General features: G+C 38.5%; 1 protein-coding gene across 1 annotated transcript in view; it reads left to right on the top strand.

The window, feature by feature from the left end:
- lrp2b (low density lipoprotein receptor-related protein 2b) overlaps positions 1-19,534 on the top strand; it is a 42,053-nt gene that overhangs the window by 2,962 nt on the left and 19,557 nt on the right. The window contains exons 2-39 of the mRNA XM_058794551.1: positions 2,531-2,641; positions 2,728-2,850; positions 2,961-3,077; positions 3,784-3,894; positions 4,017-4,130; positions 4,250-4,366; positions 4,458-4,601; positions 4,910-5,026; positions 6,237-6,365; positions 6,913-7,082; positions 7,189-7,412; positions 7,501-7,707; positions 8,199-8,401; positions 8,515-8,655; positions 8,791-9,000; positions 9,547-9,739; positions 9,946-10,071; positions 10,234-10,364; positions 10,504-10,641; positions 10,992-11,270; positions 11,361-11,600; positions 11,787-11,909; positions 12,405-12,521; positions 12,816-13,193; positions 13,301-13,549; positions 13,775-13,983; positions 14,115-14,299; positions 15,157-15,385; positions 15,507-15,684; positions 15,773-15,901; positions 16,000-16,166; positions 16,579-16,722; positions 16,871-16,980; positions 17,093-17,270; positions 17,352-17,565; positions 17,911-18,147; positions 18,311-18,499; positions 18,591-19,511. Coding sequence (XP_058650534.1) covers positions 2,531-2,641; positions 2,728-2,850; positions 2,961-3,077; positions 3,784-3,894; positions 4,017-4,130; positions 4,250-4,366; positions 4,458-4,601; positions 4,910-5,026; positions 6,237-6,365; positions 6,913-7,082; positions 7,189-7,412; positions 7,501-7,707; positions 8,199-8,401; positions 8,515-8,655; positions 8,791-9,000; positions 9,547-9,739; positions 9,946-10,071; positions 10,234-10,364; positions 10,504-10,641; positions 10,992-11,270; positions 11,361-11,600; positions 11,787-11,909; positions 12,405-12,521; positions 12,816-13,193; positions 13,301-13,549; positions 13,775-13,983; positions 14,115-14,299; positions 15,157-15,385; positions 15,507-15,684; positions 15,773-15,901; positions 16,000-16,166; positions 16,579-16,722; positions 16,871-16,980; positions 17,093-17,270; positions 17,352-17,565; positions 17,911-18,147; positions 18,311-18,499; positions 18,591-19,511 — 7,302 coding nt within the window. The remainder of the gene's footprint in view (positions 1-2,530; positions 2,642-2,727; positions 2,851-2,960; positions 3,078-3,783; positions 3,895-4,016; positions 4,131-4,249; positions 4,367-4,457; positions 4,602-4,909; positions 5,027-6,236; positions 6,366-6,912; positions 7,083-7,188; positions 7,413-7,500; positions 7,708-8,198; positions 8,402-8,514; positions 8,656-8,790; positions 9,001-9,546; positions 9,740-9,945; positions 10,072-10,233; positions 10,365-10,503; positions 10,642-10,991; positions 11,271-11,360; positions 11,601-11,786; positions 11,910-12,404; positions 12,522-12,815; positions 13,194-13,300; positions 13,550-13,774; positions 13,984-14,114; positions 14,300-15,156; positions 15,386-15,506; positions 15,685-15,772; positions 15,902-15,999; positions 16,167-16,578; positions 16,723-16,870; positions 16,981-17,092; positions 17,271-17,351; positions 17,566-17,910; positions 18,148-18,310; positions 18,500-18,590; positions 19,512-19,534) is intronic.

Genomic DNA, 19,534 nt, shown 5'->3' with positions numbered 1-19,534 from the left:
ATGGTTTTGATGATTATTAACCTGTTAACCAAACAATACACTCTTAGAAATAAAGGAACTGGGGCTGTATCTTTTTGAAAGGTATACCTTTGTACCTAAAGGGTCCATACTGGTAACTTAAATTGTACATATTAGTATCTAAAAGGTACAAAAAGTGTACCTTTTGAACTTTTTTTTTTTTTTTAGAGTGTATGAATGTTACAATACTACAGCAGGCCTACTCTCAACTGCTTCCAATTCATCCCACTGTGAACATTTTGAGCAATGAAATTAGTGAAACTGATGTAAATACTATATATTTTTGTAAAATTGAAACAATTTCTTTCAGGAAAACTACTTCGCAAACATAAAGTAGCTAACTACATTGAAGTTACTCAAAAGAGCAATTATATTACTATCATTGTTTGTTCATGTTAGTTAATATATTAACTAATGTTAATTGTAAGTCGCTTTGGATAAAAGCGTCTGCAAAATGACTAAATGTAAATGTAAATGTAAATGCAAATGGAACCTTATTGTAAAGTGTTACCACATATATAGAAGAATATATATATATATATATATATATATATATATATATATATATATATATATAAATATATATTGGCACAACTTAGTAAATTTATTAATAAATAAAAAAATGAAATAAGTACATTGCAAAAGTATTCATACCCTTATCTAAATATTTAGCTGGAGCACCTTACAGTCTCAAGTCTTTTTTTTTGTTTGATGCGACAAGCTTTGATCATCATCATTTGGCAATTATCTGCCATTCTTCTTCTTGCCTCTTCACCTCTCAAGCTCTGTCAGGTTGGATGGGGCAGATGCACATTTTCAGGTTTCTCCAGAAATATTTGGGTTCAATCCCAGGCTGTGGCTGGACCACTCAAGGACATTCACAGAGTTGTCTATAAGCCACTCTTGCTGTGTGCTTAGGGTCATTGTCCTGTTGGAAGTTGAACCTTCGGCCCGGTCTGAGGTTCTGAATGTTCTGGACTGGGTTTTCATTAAAGCTATCTCAATATTTTTGTGCATTCAGCTTTTCTTCCACTCTGATGAGTCCCTCAGTCCTTGCCACTGAAAAACAGCCCCACAGTATGAGACTGCTACCAGCACACTTTACTTTTGGGATGGTAATCTGCAGGTGATGAGCAGAGCTGGCTTCCTTCAAACACGATGCTTGAAATTGAGGTTCATCAGACCAGAGAATCTTGTTTCTCTCAGTCTGAGGGTCCTTTAGGTGCTTTTTTTTCTAATTCCAAGTGTGTTTTCATATGTCTTCACTGAGGAGAGGATTTAGTTTGGCCACACCAACATAAAGCCCAGATCGGTGGAGTGTTGCAGCTGCGTTTGTCCTTCTGTGAATTTCTCCTATCTCCACATATGATGTTGGAGCTCAACTAGAGTGACCATCAGGTTCTTGGTCATCACTCTAACCAAAGCCCTTCTCCATCAATTGCTCAGTGTGGCCAGGAGGCCAGCTCTAGGAAGAGTCCTGGTTGTTTCAAACTTCTTCCATTAAGGGTAACAGAGACTACATGCCTGAAACGTTCAATGCAGCAGATTTTTTTTTTTCTAAACTCTTCCCCAGATGTGCTGTGGCTTGACGCAAATCTGTTTCTGTGCTCTACAGGCGGTTCTTTTGACCTCAGAGCTTGGTTTTTGCTCTGATATGCATTATCAGCTGTTAGACCTTTTATTAAGACGTGTGCCTTTCCAAATCATACCCATTCAATTGAATTTGCCACAGGTTAACTTGTAGTGTAGTATCATCTACATGCAATATGAATACTCCTGAGCTAAATTTGAACTGTCCCAGATAATATGAATACTTATGCAATAGAATCATTTAAGTTTTTAGTTTTTTATAAATTTGCAAAGATGTTAAAAACCTAGATTGATGTGGGAGAAAAATAAATTTCAAGCAGTTTAACATAAGGCAGCAACAAAACAAAATGTGAAAAGGAAAAAATGAAAAAAGAAAAAAAAAACGTTTTACCAATGATGGACCAACTAACCAATGATGTAATTTATAAATCAAAGTTACTTGCTGGCACAAAACAACGAGGCAATTACAAATGTGCAACTTTAGTTTGCTACTCTGCAAAAGTGAGTTTAATATTGCAAATTTTATGCGGTATCACATGAGGTAGAGTTCAGGTATTCTACACAGTAGCTCCTAAACCCATAAACAGAGTTACTCATTGCTAAGTTATTCCTTGCAAAACCGAGATTTTTTTCTCCTAAATTACCTAATAAACCTAAGTCCTCACAATCATTAAGATTTCCTTTTACATCAGCCTTCAGGTTCTGACATTTTCTAGATTGAACAAACCTTTGTTAATTTCTAATGAACTGGTGATGCCCACTTCTCAAACCACCAACAACACATTCTTTTGACAACATGCACACATAACATTAACATATCTGTCACATTTCCAGTTGCAGCATGTGCTATTTGTTTAAGTGATGTTTTGTCAAATTAGATTACCCAAGGTTGGTCAGACAAAACCCATCATTTTCTGAGCAGGTCAGTGCACCAGTGGTCAGTTCCAGTGTAGTAATGGTCAATGCATAAATCAAGACTGGAGGTGTGATGGAACAAAGGACTGCGCAGATGACTCTGATGAGCAGAACTGTCGTAAGTATCTCTATGTGAACAATGGCTTGTTGGATTGACCCTTAACAAGGGTCATACATTTTCTCATCTCTGTATTATATTTTCAGCTTTACCCACCTGTAGCTCTCAGCAGTTCAAATGCCTGACAGGAGGGGAGTGTATTCCTTTAGCGTTTGTATGTGATGGAGAACCGGACTGCACTGACGGCTCTGATGAGCAAAGAGCCTGTGGTATGATTTATGTGCCTTAAATGACAGAAAGAATACAGTTATTCAGTAAAAAAAAAAAAAAATTGAGTATTATCAGAGGTGGTCTATGACCCTATTGTTTGTTTTCTAAGGTGGGCTGACATGTAGCCCAGACCAGTTCACCTGTCGAGAAGGGCAGTGCATTCCTAAACAATACAGATGTGACCATGTATCAGACTGTGTGGATAACTCTGACGAGAACAACTGCAGTAAGAATGTCTCTTTCTTCCATGCAATGAAAAGAAATGTGGCACTTACAGGCTCCTATTTATCAGTATGCATTTTTTTTTTTTTAAATGTTTGAAATTAAGAAAATGAATGATTTTTTTCATTTTTAAATAATATTTTGTCAATAATATTTTCATTATATTCATTTATTTATTTTATTTCATTTTGTATATAATTCATTCCTACTATTTTAACCTTAATTAAATAAAAATAAAAATATCTGTTACTGTTTCATAACAAATGTGCATGTTTATTTTAGCACCTCTGTCACTGAAAAAGTACAGACTAGGCCTATAAAACACTGAAATAAATATGATGGCAGTACTACCAGGTTCCTATTGGTCAATATATAGTAATTTAAAAAAAGAAAATTCTAAATACCATTTGAATAAATAATTATATTATTTGTTAACAGATACAACACATCTGACATATATAGTTGTTAATGATATTCTCTGAACCAGAATTTAAACTAAAATTAATTGCAAACAGGCCTGTAATGAATGTCACAAAGGTCCTTAGCAATGTTATCTTTACGAGACAAAAAGCATATGACTGTTTTAAATTGTCCAATACACATAAAAATCTCAAGATAAATCAGTTACCAAGGAATTGTCAGATTTTGTCTCCATCATCAGGTTTTGAAATTCCAATAAAATGCATCAAATTTCCTCTTGTTGAATCCAGATTACCCAGCCTGCACAGAGAAGACATGCGCTAACGGCGCTTGCTACAACAACACTCAGCACTGCGACGGGATACTAGACTGTCGAGATGGATCAGATGAATCCAATTGCAGTGAGTGTAGTGTAGCAATCAATCAGATGTCAGTAAAGCATGTTCAGAAGAATGTTCAACATTTGACCATGTACATCATGGTAATTTCCTTTCATATTCTTTGTCTTTCATTCCTCATACAGCAATGCGTTGTCAGTCGCATCAGTTTGAATGTGCCAATGGATACTGCATCCCAATGCCCTTTGTCTGTGATCACTGGGATGACTGTGCAGACAGCAGTGATGAGCAAAACTGTGGTGGGTTCCACAATACATCTCGACCATTCTACCAAAGCCACATGGGTTACAAAGATAATCTTTTAGGAAGTAAAAGTTGTTTCTGCCATATAAAGCACTGCTATGTTGTCTTCTTCCAGAGTATCGGACCTGTAGTGGGTCAGAGTTCACCTGCAGTAATGGACGCTGTATGATTCAGCAGTGGGTGTGTGACGGCATCAATGACTGTGGGGACTTTAGTGATGAGAATGGATGTGGTGAGATTCAGCTCTCTCCTCTCAATATGCAACAGATTCAATCAGTAAAGCATATGGTAAATTAGTTAACCCTAAATGCTCATACTTTCAGACCCAGGTATCCGAGACTGTTACCCTGGCGAATGGCCCTGTCCAGAATCTTCAATGTGTGTTCCCATAAACAAAGTGTGTGATGAACATCCTGACTGCCCTCGTGGAACCGATGAGACCAATAGTACAGCACATCTGACCTGTGGTAAATTAAATTAAATGTTAACAATTTTGTGTTGATCAGCATGTTACTCACAGTACTCATAAATTTTAATGTAATGATGATGTGTTGTCAGTCAAACATTAACAAGTTAACATTAGCAAGTTCCCTAACAAGCCTAACAGCCTGTAACAAAGTATTTACAAGATCCCAGTACATCTATAATGAATATGCATAACCGCAACGAAACCCTCAGTATTACAGGACAATTTAAAGTAGTGTATTTTGTTGAGTTAACTCAAGCGCCCAAGATTCTTAAGAGTAACTACCTACAAAAACTGTCTCTCTTGTAGATTTGCACCAGTGTTCTGCTCTGAGCTGTGAGTACCGCTGTCATCCCAGTCCGCAGGGTGGTGCGTGCTACTGCCCCGATGGCTTCATTGTGGCCAATGACAGTCGCACTTGTGTGGGTAAGTGCTACGAGACCCATTTATTATCTGATTACAGATCAGATTTCTATTTACATCTGGATAATGTCGCATCATGCTAGAAAGAATAATCACTGTGAGTTTGTCAGTTCCTTAAAGGTTAAGTTAAGTTAAGTTAAGATAAGTTATGCTGCTCTGCATTTAACCCATCCAAGTGCACACACACAGCAGTGAGTAGTGAACAAATGCACACACACACACACACACACACACAGTGAACACACACCCGGAGCAGTGGGCAGCTATTGCTCCAGCGCCCGGGGAGCAATTAGGGGTTCGGTGCCTTGCTCAAGGGCACCTTAGTCATGGTATCGAAGGTGGAGAGAGTGCTGTTCATTCACAAATCCCACCTTCAATTCCTGCCGGTGCGAGAATCGAACCGGCAACCCCGACTCCCTAACCATTAGGCCACGACTACCCCCATTTAAAAAGGTCAAAGGTCATTTTAAATTATTTTATAATGTTTCCTGAGGTATATTTATAGTCTTATATTCAAATATAATTCTTAGGATTTGTTCATCAAAAAATTGTCATAATTTAGATATAAATGTCAATTTTCCACCCTTAATTTAGCCCTCTGATTTGAATGTACAGTTGGAAGGGGCTTGTCTGCTATGAGACCTCAATGTAAATACCCACTGTTCTCTCGTTTTTAACAGCCGCCAAGATGAACTAATCATGAAAAGTGTTGTTTATAGCAGTGTTTGTTTTTTCTGCTGCAGCACAGATTTGATAAGTAAAAAATCACCACTAAACACTGCAATATAGCAAAAAAAAAAAAAAAAGATTGCAATCTTACGAAAAAGTGAAAACCTTAAACCTAAAAATCTAGTTGCAAGTTCTCAATAAAGTATTACCTTATGCCTCATGCATGTGAGTACAACTAATCATTATTGTTTTTCAAGTAATGTTTAAGGTGTTATAGTTTTCATTTTCACTGGTTATTATGCAGCACTGACTGATTTGCTGGAAAAATGTTAAAATGTTTATCATATTTTATGACAGAACTGATTTACTCCTTGTTTGACTAGAAAAATTTTTATAAAAAAGATTATGCCAAACTAAGGCAAGAATTTTCAAGAATAATGAGAGGGTTTTTTGTGGTACAATCTAGACATGAGTGTATTTTTGGTTAGATCAGGACAACTGTAATGAGTCATGTTATTGACCGATGCATGTGGTTTATCCTCAGACTACGATGACTGTAAAATTTGGGGTATCTGTGATCATTTCTGTGAGGATCGCCCAGGCACACATCATTGCAGCTGTGCAGATGGATACTTCCTGGAGCAGGGTCATGTCTGCAAGGCCAATATTTCAGGTGAGAGGAATCTAGAACTGAAAATGCTTTTTTTTTTTTTTTTTTTTTTATGTGCTAAATGTGTCAAACGTAATGCATCATTAGTGGTATTTGTAAGTCCATATAAATTTTATTTGAATCTATTTTAGTGCCTCAAACTGTTTGAGTTCAAGATTGTAGTACAGGATCACAGCAGCCTTTCCAACACTACTATGAACCTCATTAAAAGCATCAGTTAACCATCATCTGCCTACATTGAAGGCACTTCTAGGGGCAATTTAATAGAGTTGTTATTGGCTAATAAGTAATAAAGACAAAGTCCAGAAAAGTACAATTTAATAAAATAATATTGTATTTTTCTATACAAAATGCACATTATGTTGTTTGTTGCATTCTGTAATTTGCATTTATTTGTTTTAGTTTTTTCAATGCTGCCCGCCATATAGATGGCTTCACCAGATGAGAACCACTATAGTAGTATGATGCAGATAAAAATAGAATTGTTTTTGTTGTGCACAGCATTTTAGCTGATATTATTGATAGTACATTGTCCTTTTTGTCTTTACAGGGGGTTTACCACAGCTGATCTTCACAGATGGCCGTGATATCAAGATGGCAGATATTCATGGGCGGTTTGAAAGGCTTCTGGTCCAATCAGATGGTAAAGGTTATGCTGTGGGTGTCGGTTACAACTGGCACACTCAAAAGGTCTTCTGGACAGACACCAATTCTCAGAAGGTGTTTAATGGTTTATAGTGTGAAATTGCATTTTATATATGAAAACAGTTATATTTAAAAAATAAATAAATTAATTTAAAAAAAAACATATGTATGTATTTTCCAGGTCTACTCCATAAATTTTGATGGTAGTGAAAAGATGGAGGTGCTGTCTGAAGCAGTGCACAATGCCCAGAATCTGGCTGTGGACTGGATCAACTTTAAGTTGTACCTTGTTGAGGAACGTGTGGAGAGAATTGAAGCATGTGATTATGATGGAGGAAACCGTGTCACGCTGATCGCAGAAAACTTGGTGACCCCCTACGGGCTTGCTCTGGACCCAACAGTAGGGTGAGTACAGTATGTTTATGGATGAGATTTATTGTGTTGTAAAGGAATATTGAACTCATCTACTTGTGGTCTAACCTGTCTCCTACAGATACATGTTCTTCACAGACACTGGCTATAACACAGATGATGTTAAACTAGAACGGGCATTCATGGATGGCAGTAACCGGTTTGAGCTGGTTAAGACCAGACTGGGTTCCCCTACTGGAATCACCTTGGATTTGGTCACCAAAAGGGTTTACTGGACAGATAGCCATTTTAACCTGGTTGAGACTGTTACATACAGTGGCTTGGAGAGGTATTGTACTCAAACAAATCACCAATTAAAACCTTTCCAGAACATGTAAGTCAGTGGTTCTCAACCAGGGGGCTGGAGCCCACTAGAAGGCCTATAAATCGTTTGTTGAAACATTTTGGATTCTCATTGAGAATCAATCTCACTTTTAAAAGTGGTAGTTCTAAACATTTAAAAGTCATGTAAATTAATGAAATTTTATAACTCCATCTCCATGGGCATATTGATATTACATTTTATGTAACATATTTATAGTTATGTTAAGCTCTAAAATATTTTATCAGGTAGAAAGAAAATATATTTTTTTAGATCCTTATCCTTAATTCTTATCCAGTCAATCAAGAAAAACTGGAACAGTCATAGGGCCTTTGAATATTGTTATGGACAGCTGGGGGCCTTGGAGTCAAAAAGGTTGAGAATCACTGATATAGTGTTTTTGTTTTAACTGAATACTGAATTTAAATGTATATTTGTGTTATCAAATATGCCACTAGGAAAACAGTGTTGAATGGCGGTCATCAGGTCCCCCACCCGTTTGGGATTTCGGTATTCGAGAACCATGCCTTTTTCACAGACTGGGTCAAGATGGGTGTGATTCGGACCAACCGTTTCAATGGCAGTGACCCAACTTTTCTGTACCGCTCTACTAACAGACCTGGACAAATTGTGGTTTCCCATCCAGCTCTTCAGCCCTTTGGTGAGACAAAGTTTATTGTTGATAATGCAAAATGTAAAATACTCACAAAATATGAACAAGGAAGACACATTGCAACATTAAGTATGTAATACCTGGCCTTTTTCTGACTGCAGTGATAAACCCATGTGGCAGACACAATGGTGGGTGTCAGCAAATCTGCCTTCTGAGTCACCGTACTGACAACGACGGGCTGGGTTACCGCTGCAAGTGTCGCCTAGGATACGACCTTCAGGATGATCACCACACTTGCTTTAGTGAGTGAGAGAGCCTGCCTGCCAAATCATGTTGAATTAGATGGTCATATACTGGAATAGGAGAGTGTATTTTAACATTGAACATTTTATTTTCAGTTTCAGCTGCCTCTAAAACAAACATGTTTTCTCTTTCAGAGATTAGAGATTATTTGCTGGTAGCAAGTGCACAAGCAGTCAGGGGGATTCCTCTTAACGTTTCGTCCCAGGAAGATGTCACCCTGCCACTCGCTGGCATGGCCCAATCCTTCTCTGGTTCTGGAGTGGATTACGATGCATTAGTGGAGACTGTGTTTTACAATGACCGAATGCGACAACTCATTTACAAATCACCCATCAATGGAACCAGTAAGTGAAAAACACAACACTTTCTTTTTTGTTTGTTTGTTTTTTAACAGTTAAACACTAAACTGGCCAAGTACCACCTCTGATTGAATCCAAAAAGCAATGTTAAAATTTATCAGAGATTAAAAATACTACTAAACCTGGAAAAATAAATGTTAGAAATGTAACATTAATAAATTTTTAGATTAATTTAAAATGTTTAAAATGAAAATAAAATATATACAAGTATATACAAAAAGTATATACAAAATAAATTCAAAATAATATATATATTAGATTTTATTAATATATATATATATATATATATATATATATATATATATATATATATATATTCTATAGTTGTCACGCATTCTACATCTGCTTATATATACATATATACATACTTCTGCTTAACACAGTTTGAGGAAGACTGGTTTAGTTGTGTCCTGTGTTGGCATTGTGTAACACAAATTAGTTTCACTCATCATTTTCAGTGTCAGAGAAGTACAGTTTATTTTCTTACAAAATACAGTCAACTTCACTAAACGTGTTTCTGTTATATCTCAGATCACGAGATCCTGACAGGTTACAGAGTGGGCTCTGTGGAGTCAATGGCATATGATTGGACCTCTCACATCCTCTTCTGGACATCCAGCACTTATCGCACCGTTTCCGCTTTTAAAGTAACAGATGGATCAAGACGGGACATTGTTCAGAACTTAAAATACCCCCGGGGTATTGCCGTGCATCCCAGTGCAGGGTATGAGACACCACTGGCAAGAGTACAACATTCAGATTAAAGTTTTGTGCTAAATAAAAATCTATAGCAATTCCTGTAAATACAGAGGAAAATAATTAAATATAAGACCCAAATAACAACTGTTCTGAAGATTTGAGCATTTGTGTGTGATTTTATTAAATGGATTTTTATGGAACTTACTGGACAGCTCTATTTTGTTTCCCTAGATACCTCTTCTGGTCTGATTGGTACCGTCCAGCTGTGATCACCAGAGCATACACAGATGGAAGCAATGCTGTTCCACTAATCAACTCAACACTCGGCTGGCCTAACGGACTTGCCTTGGACTACCTGTAAGGAGATCCTTTTACAATCAATAGTTTCCTGTACCTATACACTTTGATTTCTCAGCGTTCTGTTTATAAATGAGATGAGTTTATACACTTTTCATTGTGCTTTGATCCTGACACAAGGATCAGTTTGAAAAAAAAACAACTTGTTTTTGCGCTCAATAGGATGGATAGGCTGTATTGGGTTGATGCACAGCTAGACCGGATTGAGCATGTGAGCATTGATGGGCTAGATAGACAGGCCTTCTCCAGTATTGGACAAATCACTCATCCTTTCTCGCTTACAGTACACACAGGTTGGCACTTCTGTATTTATTCATTCTTCACATGACCATTATGATGCTGATTTTATGATTATGTTCAACTAAATCAATTTAATACATGTTTTTAATTTTTTTTCTTCACTGACTGATCTGCCTCCACTTTATTTGTTAGATCATCTGTTTGTGTCAGACTGGAGGACAAATTCAGTTTTCCGAATGAGGAAGAGGGATGGTGGGGAAAATATAATCTTACGAAAGGGCATCTCAGGCATAATGAATGTTAAGGCCTACTCAGCTGATCTCCAGAACTGTGAGTGACACAGACAAGCTGCTGTCTTTTTGTCCAATTTTTTATCCAAAAATTTAATTATTTTAATTAAGTGGCGTTTTTTTTTCTTGATGATGCCAGGACAGTCATATCACTTCATCATTTTGACTTTATACACCTCAAGAAAATATTAAAATGACTTTTAATTCAGAAATTAAACATATCCTTTTCATAGAAGAGGTTTATTCATTTTACTAAATGAATGAATTTTTATTGTATTTTTGAATGTTAATAGACAGGACTTAAAATTGACCCTTTTACTTGTTAGATGTAAGTTATCATTTGTTGCAGTAAGGGACATTCAGCTACTGTAATCTCGTTGCTGTGTACAGTGTTCAAAAGCAGATGCAATCTGAATGCAAACGGCCGATGCAGCCACTTCTGTTTCCCTACGCCTGCATCCAACCGTGTGTGTGGATGTCCCTATGGAATGAAACTGCAGCAGAACCAGAGAGACTGTGTGAAGGATGATACTGAGCCCCCACCAGATGATAACTGCGGAGACTATGCCTTTCCCTGTGACGGGGGCCGCTGTGTGCCGAATTCTTTCCGCTGTGATGGTGTGAATGACTGTGCCGACAAGACAGATGAAGCCAACTGCACAGATCCAGGTGTGTATTTACATGTGATGTGAGTGTGCTTGAGCAGCATTTAAAGACCTAGACATGTCTATGAACATATCCTTTCAACTTTTTAATCAGGAACAACCTGCTCTCCATATGCCTTCACCTGTGGGAACAAGCACTGCATCCCTGCTAGTTGGCGCTGTGATGGGCATGATGATTGTGGTGATGGGACCGATGAGGATAACTGCCCCACACGTGTTCCAACTACCTGCTCGTCCAGCCAATTCGCTTGCACTAACGGAAACTGCATCCCAAAAACATGGGTGTGCGATGCCTTCAATGACTGTGGTGATGGTTCTGATGAGAGACAGTGCAGTGAGTACTGAAAATTTTGGAGGAAATTCAGAAAATACATGAACAAGGTTCAGTGAATATGCAGAAATGCTTATTGGCAAAGACAGTGTAAAAAAAATAAAATAAAATTCCCAGAATCTCACCCCTAGAACTGCCCATGTACACAGTTAATTTGAACCACTCTCATTCTTCTCTGTCCTCTTCCAGATTCCACTATCACCACCTGCCAGCCTGGCTTCTTCCTGTGTCCAGATCACCGTTGTATATATAACTCATATGTCTGTGATGGAGACCAGGACTGTTTAGATGGATCTGACGAGAAGGACTGTGGTAAGGAAGTGATTTAATATGAATTTGAAGTATTGGTATACTCCAAAAACCCACTTAGTTGGCATGAAATGAAAAATCTGTTTTATAAATGCATGTTGTAGATTTTATTGTGACTAATTCATGTGTGCATATGTTTTATTAAAAGAAAAAGGGTTTTCATCTTATAATCAAAATATCTGATTAATCAAAATAACTGGACCTTCTGGTGACAATGACCGAATTCTGTCTGTTGATGTATGCAGGACATCTCTAATTATTTAACCCACTTAAACTCCGCCTTTGCTCATGTTCCTCTGCATTCACTTTTGAGAGCAATGCCCACATCTCAAAATTCAATCAACATACAATGCATAGAACCAAGTCATGGCACTACATTTTTTCTGTCAATAGTTTTTTACACTTGAATGTACATCACACAATGAAAGAAAAGATCTGTAGCTACACTTCTGTTTCATGATTACTTTATTTACCATGGATGATGTGTGTTTTGGGTAGAGTACTCCTGTGCAACATATGAGTTTGCATGTGCCAGTGGAGATCAGTGTGTGAGTCTAAGTTACCGCTGTGATGGGGTTTATGACTGCAGGGACCGCTCAGATGAGAGCGGCTGTCGTAAGTTATATGTGTTTCTCTTTTCAGCTTTTAATTCAATTTTTTACAGTTAACTGTGACTTTTGGGGGAAATAACAGATTAGGATGATGTTTCAGAAAGTGAATCAGTCTTTACATATTTATCTTAATTGATATAAGGCACTTTTAATCAATAGCCATAAATATCATATTTTTTATATGGATAGAAACTACTAACTGTGTTTCTTGTTTGTAATCTATTTTTGTATTATTAATTAGCAATTAATGTCAATAAAATAATGCTAATGATGACTAATGACTGGTATTCATGTGCAGCCACACGTGGGCCAGGTCTGTGCCATGACAATGAGTTCCAGTGCCAGGTTGATGGATTCTGCATTCCAAAAGCGTGGGAATGTGATGGCCATCCAGACTGTGAGGACGGCTCTGATGAGCACAATGGCTGCCCGCCCCGAACCTGCAGTTCTTACCAGTTCCAGTGTGCTAATGGAAACTGTGTGCCTCAGAGCTGGGTTTGTGATGGGGATAATGATTGCAGGGATATGAGTGATGAAAGCAACTGTCCCACTCCTCCATTCAGCTGCCCATCTGGTCAGTGGTTGTGTCCCACAGACCAGGTGTGCATCACAGAGGCTCAGGTGTGTGATGGCCAGAGAGACTGCCCCAATGGAGCTGACGAGTCTCCCGTCTGCAGTAAGTACTGCTGTTGAAAACAGATTTATGTATTAATATCAGATGTTGATGAACTATTCAAATTGTTTTTTTTTGGTCTCTTTTTTTCTCACTGTTTGCCTTATTAGATGAAGATGACTGTCTGGTAAATAACGGAGGCTGCAGTCATGGTTGTATTCAGGGTCCATTTGGAGCTCAGTGTACCTGTGAACCAGGATTCCAGCTACTGAACGACTCAAAGACCTGCGACGACATAAACGAGTGTCTGATCCCTGGATTCTGCAGTCAAACCTGCTACAATGAGCGTGGCTCCTTCCGATGCTACTGCCAAGATGGTTACCAGCTAGAGCCTGATGGACGTACATGCAGAGTAACCTGTAAGCATCATCTCCATCACTCACACATCAGACATGACTGCTCAAGACTTTATCAAGTATAACATGTTGCTGAATTGCATTTCTAGTCAAATGGCCAATGGTTTTAATGCTAGTTCTCACTGTTCCAACTAACACCAAATCCATATAATATTTAAAGTAATAAGTATTATAAGGACACAAGGATAGTAAAACCTGAAATGTGAGGAAATGTGTAATCTGTTTCAGCTCCAGGTGATGCTTTACTTCTGGTGGCCAGACGCAGCCAGATCAGCGCTAACCGCATTTACTTCAGGCCACCCCTTATTGTTCCTGTTGTCAGTGGCACAAGCATTGTCACTGTAGACTTTGATAATGTCAATAAACGAGTCTACTGGGGTGATTCATCTTTGAAAATGATCTATAGTTCTTTCCAGAATGGCACAGACAAAAAACAGGTAACTAATAAAAAGATATAAAGGTCTAGTTGTCTTAATATGGCTTATGCATTTCATGTCATGCATATATTACTGATATGTTCATCAACTACAGTTTGGGATTAATTCATTTGATGATGCTGGTATGATAGGTGTTCTCTTCAGGCCTGATGGTACCTGAAAGCATAGCAGTGGATTGGGTGGGTAGAAACATTTACTGGACCGACTACGTCATGGAAAACATTGAAGTATCTACTCTGGATGGCCGTTTCCGGAAGGTTTTGATTACCAAGAATGTTACCAGCCCTCGCGGACTGGCTCTAGACCCCCGCAACTAGTATGCATATTGACATACTTACTGATTTGTTTCTATTTTGAGAGAATGCAACAGTAGTTTTGCTGTTAAAAGGATTAGTGCACCTATTATCACCCATTACTGTCATTATTTACCTTCATGTCATTTCAGATCCATAAGACTTTTGTTCATTCATTATTGTTCAAAAGAAATTGCATATAATATGGTAAACAGAAGCTCAATCAAACTCAACCGACTGATGCACAATAACAAACTTCATTAGTCATTGGTTCTTGTGTGTCAAGCAAGCAGATCTGAGCTTCCGTTGATCATATTTTATGCAATCTATGCATGTGGATGTTTACTGTATATGTAAGTACAAGCCTAAATGAAATCAGTAGCACTTTATTTTACAGTCCTGTTCCTCATGTACATACTATGTTCTAATTATAGTAATTACAATAACTAGGTAATAACTAGGTACTAAGCCTGAACCTACCCCTAAACCTAACCCTACCCCATGTAGTTACCTTATATTACCAGTACTTTCTTAGGTAAGTACACTGTAAGTACATGTAAGTACACGTACCGTAAAATAATGTGCAACCATTAAATCAGTTCATTATATAAAGTGATCACGTCACTTCTGAAGACTTTATTAAACCACTCGATTCATATGGATTACTTTTACAATCTCTTCATTAACCTCTGACGTCAAAGTTTTCAAGGTAGGGACTGAAATCTTCCAGGTTTTATTTATTTATTTATTGTGTTAAGAAGATGGAGAAAGTCTTTTGGGTTTGGAAAAACATACGGGTAAATAAAAATTTCTGTGGGTGATTTTTGGGTTTTTAAAGTCTTGTATCATAAAATTAGAATTCCTTCTGTTTTCTTCTTAGCACCAATGTAATGTTCTGGTCAGACTGGGGTCAGAACCCTCGAATAGAGCAGGCTAGTATGGACGGATCTGCAAGAAGAGCAATTGTGACTAGCAAGGTATACTGGCCCAACGGACTTACACTGGATTACACAACTAGAAGAGTATACTTTGTTGACGCCTACCTGAAATATATTGACTACTGTGACTACGATGGCAAAAACAGGCATCAAGTCTTTGCAAGTGACATGGTAAGCATTTAAATTCCCTAGTTAAAATCCATCTATATTTTACATTAAATATAAGGCACAGTATGGTTTATCTAATGTTGCATTTTTTAATCATAACTTCCTACCGTTTCTGTGTCTGCAGGCTCTTCAGCAACCTCATGGCATAACCATCTTTGAAGACAACATATACTGGAGTGACCGCTACACAAGCCAAATCATGAGGACTAACAAATTTCATGGAGGAAACATCACCACCCTTCTGACCAGTGTGTACCAGTGCATGGGTATCGCCATGGCTCACCCCGTCAAACAACCTTTAGGTTAGGCTTTCATGCAGGTTATTAATGAGTGGAGTGTTTTTTTTTTTTTTTTTTGGTTGACTAATATAGTCTGTTGGATCCCATACAGGACTTAACCCCTGTGAGAACCATCCATGCAGTCAGCTGTGTCTGCTATCAGTCTTAAGACCACGATACTACAGGTGTGACTGCCAGTCTGGCTGGACCCTTGCCAGCGATGGTCGTACCTGTACTAAAGGTCAGAGTCTTGGCAAAATGAGCATGTGCCAACTGAGTTCTTGAGGTCTAATGGCCTTTCACTTGACTTAATGATGCTGTAATAATTATTTTCCCTAGATGACACACCATTCTTGATGGTCGTTAGAGATACAGTAATTATGGGAATTCCTCTCAACCCCAATGACACATCCAACAACGCCATGGCACCAATTTCAGGCATCACACAAGGCCGAGATATTGATTTTGATGATCAAGAGCAGTTTGTCTACTGGGTGCAAGGCACTGTAAGTTAATCAGACAATTTCTTAGAACATTGTTTTAGAATTAACCTATGACATTACTCATAAATAGACAGTATTTTTTTAACTATTACACAATATTTTGCAGTCTTGATGTATATTACTTTATTGTTTTGAACTTATTTTTCTTAATTTTATTTCACGTTCTTTCTATTTTCTTGTGTTATATGCTACCATGTATGTATGTATGCATGTACCCAAATCTCCTGGAAACCACAACAAATAAAGCTCATTCTGATTCTGATTCAAATTAGCAAAGCAAAATAATACTGAAAGATTGTGAAAATGAAAATTTCAAAAATAAATCTTTATAAAAATAAAAAGAAAGAAAAACAATGAAATTGAACCAAATAGTACTGTTTATCATGAAAATATTGTTGATTTTTTTTCCTCCCAGGGCTCAATTTATAGAAGTAAGACAGATGGGGCCAATCGAACTCAGTTTGCACCAGCTGCTATCATTGGTTCCCCCTCCGGTCTCGCTTTTGATTGGATAACACGAATCATGTACTACACTAATCCCACCGTTAAGGCCATTGAGGTGAACAACGTTTCTTCACACATTAACACACTTTATCATATATGATATCTCAATATATTGAATCAAGTTATTTCGAATTAGTTATTTATTGTTGTTTGTTTATTGTTATATGATTTTATTTTTATTTTTGCTCGTCCTCCAACAAAAGGTCATTAGGGTTGATGGATCTCAACATTACAGGAAGACAATCATCACAAACACAGGGAAACCAGAGGGAGCTGGAGAGCCAATAGGAATAGCTCTTGATCCAGCCAGAGGGTAAACACTTTTTGTGACTAGTATACATTTGTCCTGTACTAATTAGTTATTAAGTAATTAAGTATTAGTTATTAAGTTATTAATGTATTGTTGTCATCCACTCATCATGCAGGACACTGTTCTGGACAGACAGAGGTTCAGATAGTGGTGTTCCACCAAAGGTGGCAAGTGCAGACATGGATGGTGGAAACCTCAGAAACCTCTACACTGGCAACCTGGGCAATGTTGAGTTCATCGCTGCAGACATAGAGGCCAGGAAAATCTACTGGGGTGTCCATCAAACTGGGATGGTGAGAAATATCCACATGTGGAAATAAGTTATTATGCACTTTTTCTACTTTCCTGGCTTTTAACTTCTCTGTGATCGGCAGATTGAATCTGGAACGATGGATGGTGTGAGCAGGGTGACCATCGTGAGCGGCCTGTCTCGCCCCTGGGGCATCACTGTGTACCAAAACTACCTTTACTACACGGACCTTGACTATGAGGTCATTGAGAGAGTGAACAAGAACACAGGCGCAGACATGGTGGTGATGAGGAGTGGCATGGCAGGGGTGCGGGCACTGAAAGTGCATGCCAGAGACAGTAAGTGAAGCATTACAGTTTGTACTTTACTTTAAATAAAGGATCATTTTACAGGTGTTGCGAGATGTCATCTATGAACTCTGGTAACTTGTTGAAAATGTGGATTGATACACTGATAGTAGCACTGGTATGTTGCCAGTGGCTAAATATTCAAGTTAGCATTCATTACAAAATATTTGACATCTACATGCCAAAACTGACCGTTCAGAAATATTAGTAAGTAATCTTACTAATACATTTTATCAGGCACAATTTAAGACAAGCCGTAAGTGTAATCCTCTGGATTTTAACTTTTGTTAAAAATCATTCACTATGTTCTGTTTACCATCAATTCTTTAAATCCAGGCTCTGCTGGCACTACTAATGCTTGCAGTACAAACAACGGAGGCTGTCCCCACCTGTGTCTGCCAAAACCTGATGGACAAAAGACATGCGCCTGCACCACAGGTTTTATCCCATCTCACGATGGGTCTCACTGTGAACAGTATGACTCTTATGCTATAGTGTCCTCTTCCAAATTTATTAGAGGATTCCACATCAACAGCTCTGACCACTCTGAAGCCATGGTTCCTGTGGGAGCAAGTAAGTACTGATTACGGTATGCTAAACAGTTTGATCTCTGTTAGAGAGGTAGTAAAATAATTCAATTGAATATTTTTTAAATGAATAAATGTAAAAAAATGAATAAATGTTATCATGTGATGTAGCATTTTGTACTAAAAAACAATCTGCATTTATTCTGTAGATACTTACTCAGTTCTCAGCAAGCTGGACATGCACATCGCCTCTGGATTCCTGTACTGGATTAATAACAGCACCTACTCATCCTACAGAGGCATTTACAGAACAAAGACAGATGGCTCACGCTATTCTACTGTCATCAGTCAGTTAGGCACTGGAAGGATTCAGGGCTTGGCAGTAGATTGGATTGCAGGTAAATGAATGTGAAAGTGAAACCTTGAATAATGTGAAAGTGGGTTGTATGTGTTTATATATCAGGCTGATTCTTTTCTTTTTTATGTCAGGAAACTTGTACTTCACTAGGGCATATACCTCTCAAACATACCTTGAGGTGTTACGTCTGAACACAAGCGTTCAACTTATCCTGCTGAAGAGTTCAGTGGATCGTCCCCTAGATCTTGCCGTCAGCCCTAAACTGCGTCTCCTCTTCTGGACTGATGCTGGCCAGTCACCCAAGATTGAGAGCGCTCTTTTGGATGGTACCAATCGGACAGTTCTTGCCTCTGAGAGCCTGTCATCCCCCCGAGGGTTAACAGTCGATTACACCAATGACTTCTTGTACTGGGTTGATGACACACTGGATATGATTTCCCGCATGGCGTCTGATGGTTCTCAGCGGCAGATTGTACGCTACGGTAGTCGCTACCCCGCGCCATACAGTGTCGCCATCTTTGGCGAGTACATGCTGTGGGTGGATCGCAAACTGGGCAAACTGTTCCAGGCCAGCAAGAGTCCTGGGAATACAGACACGCCAGAGGTGATCCGAGATGGTATAGATGATCTGACAGACATTGGAGTGTTTGACTCTCATGTTCAGCCCACTTCTGCCAACCTGGTGGGTTTCAACCCATGCCTAGAGGACAACGGGCGCTGTCAACAGTTTTGTTTTGCAATACCTGAGCAGCAACAGCCCAAATGTGCCTGTGCCCATGGTTCTCTGCTCAGCAATGGAGTCTCATGTGGCTTTGGCCTGGATGAGTACCTGATCTTCACCACGGATTACACCCTGAACAGCATGAGGCTGGACCCAGAAGACCACAGCACCCCATTTCCCACCTTTACCCTGGGCTACGGTGTTTTAGCCACAGAGTTTGACTTCCAGGACAAGAGAGTGTTCTTTACCCAGTATGTGGGTTTAGGCAGGAGTAAAATAGGATACATTCTAACCACCAGCATCATAAGCCCACCGATCATCATAGCCAGTGGTAGAGTCTAACGCTTTAATATT

This window comes from Onychostoma macrolepis, chromosome 12, assembly GCF_012432095.1.
Source record: "Onychostoma macrolepis isolate SWU-2019 chromosome 12, ASM1243209v1, whole genome shotgun sequence".
NCBI classification, from domain to species: Eukaryota; Metazoa; Chordata; class Actinopteri; order Cypriniformes; family Cyprinidae; genus Onychostoma; species Onychostoma macrolepis.
The sequence above is the reverse complement of the archived record's forward strand: the minus strand, read 5'-3'. Positions and strand labels throughout refer to the sequence as shown.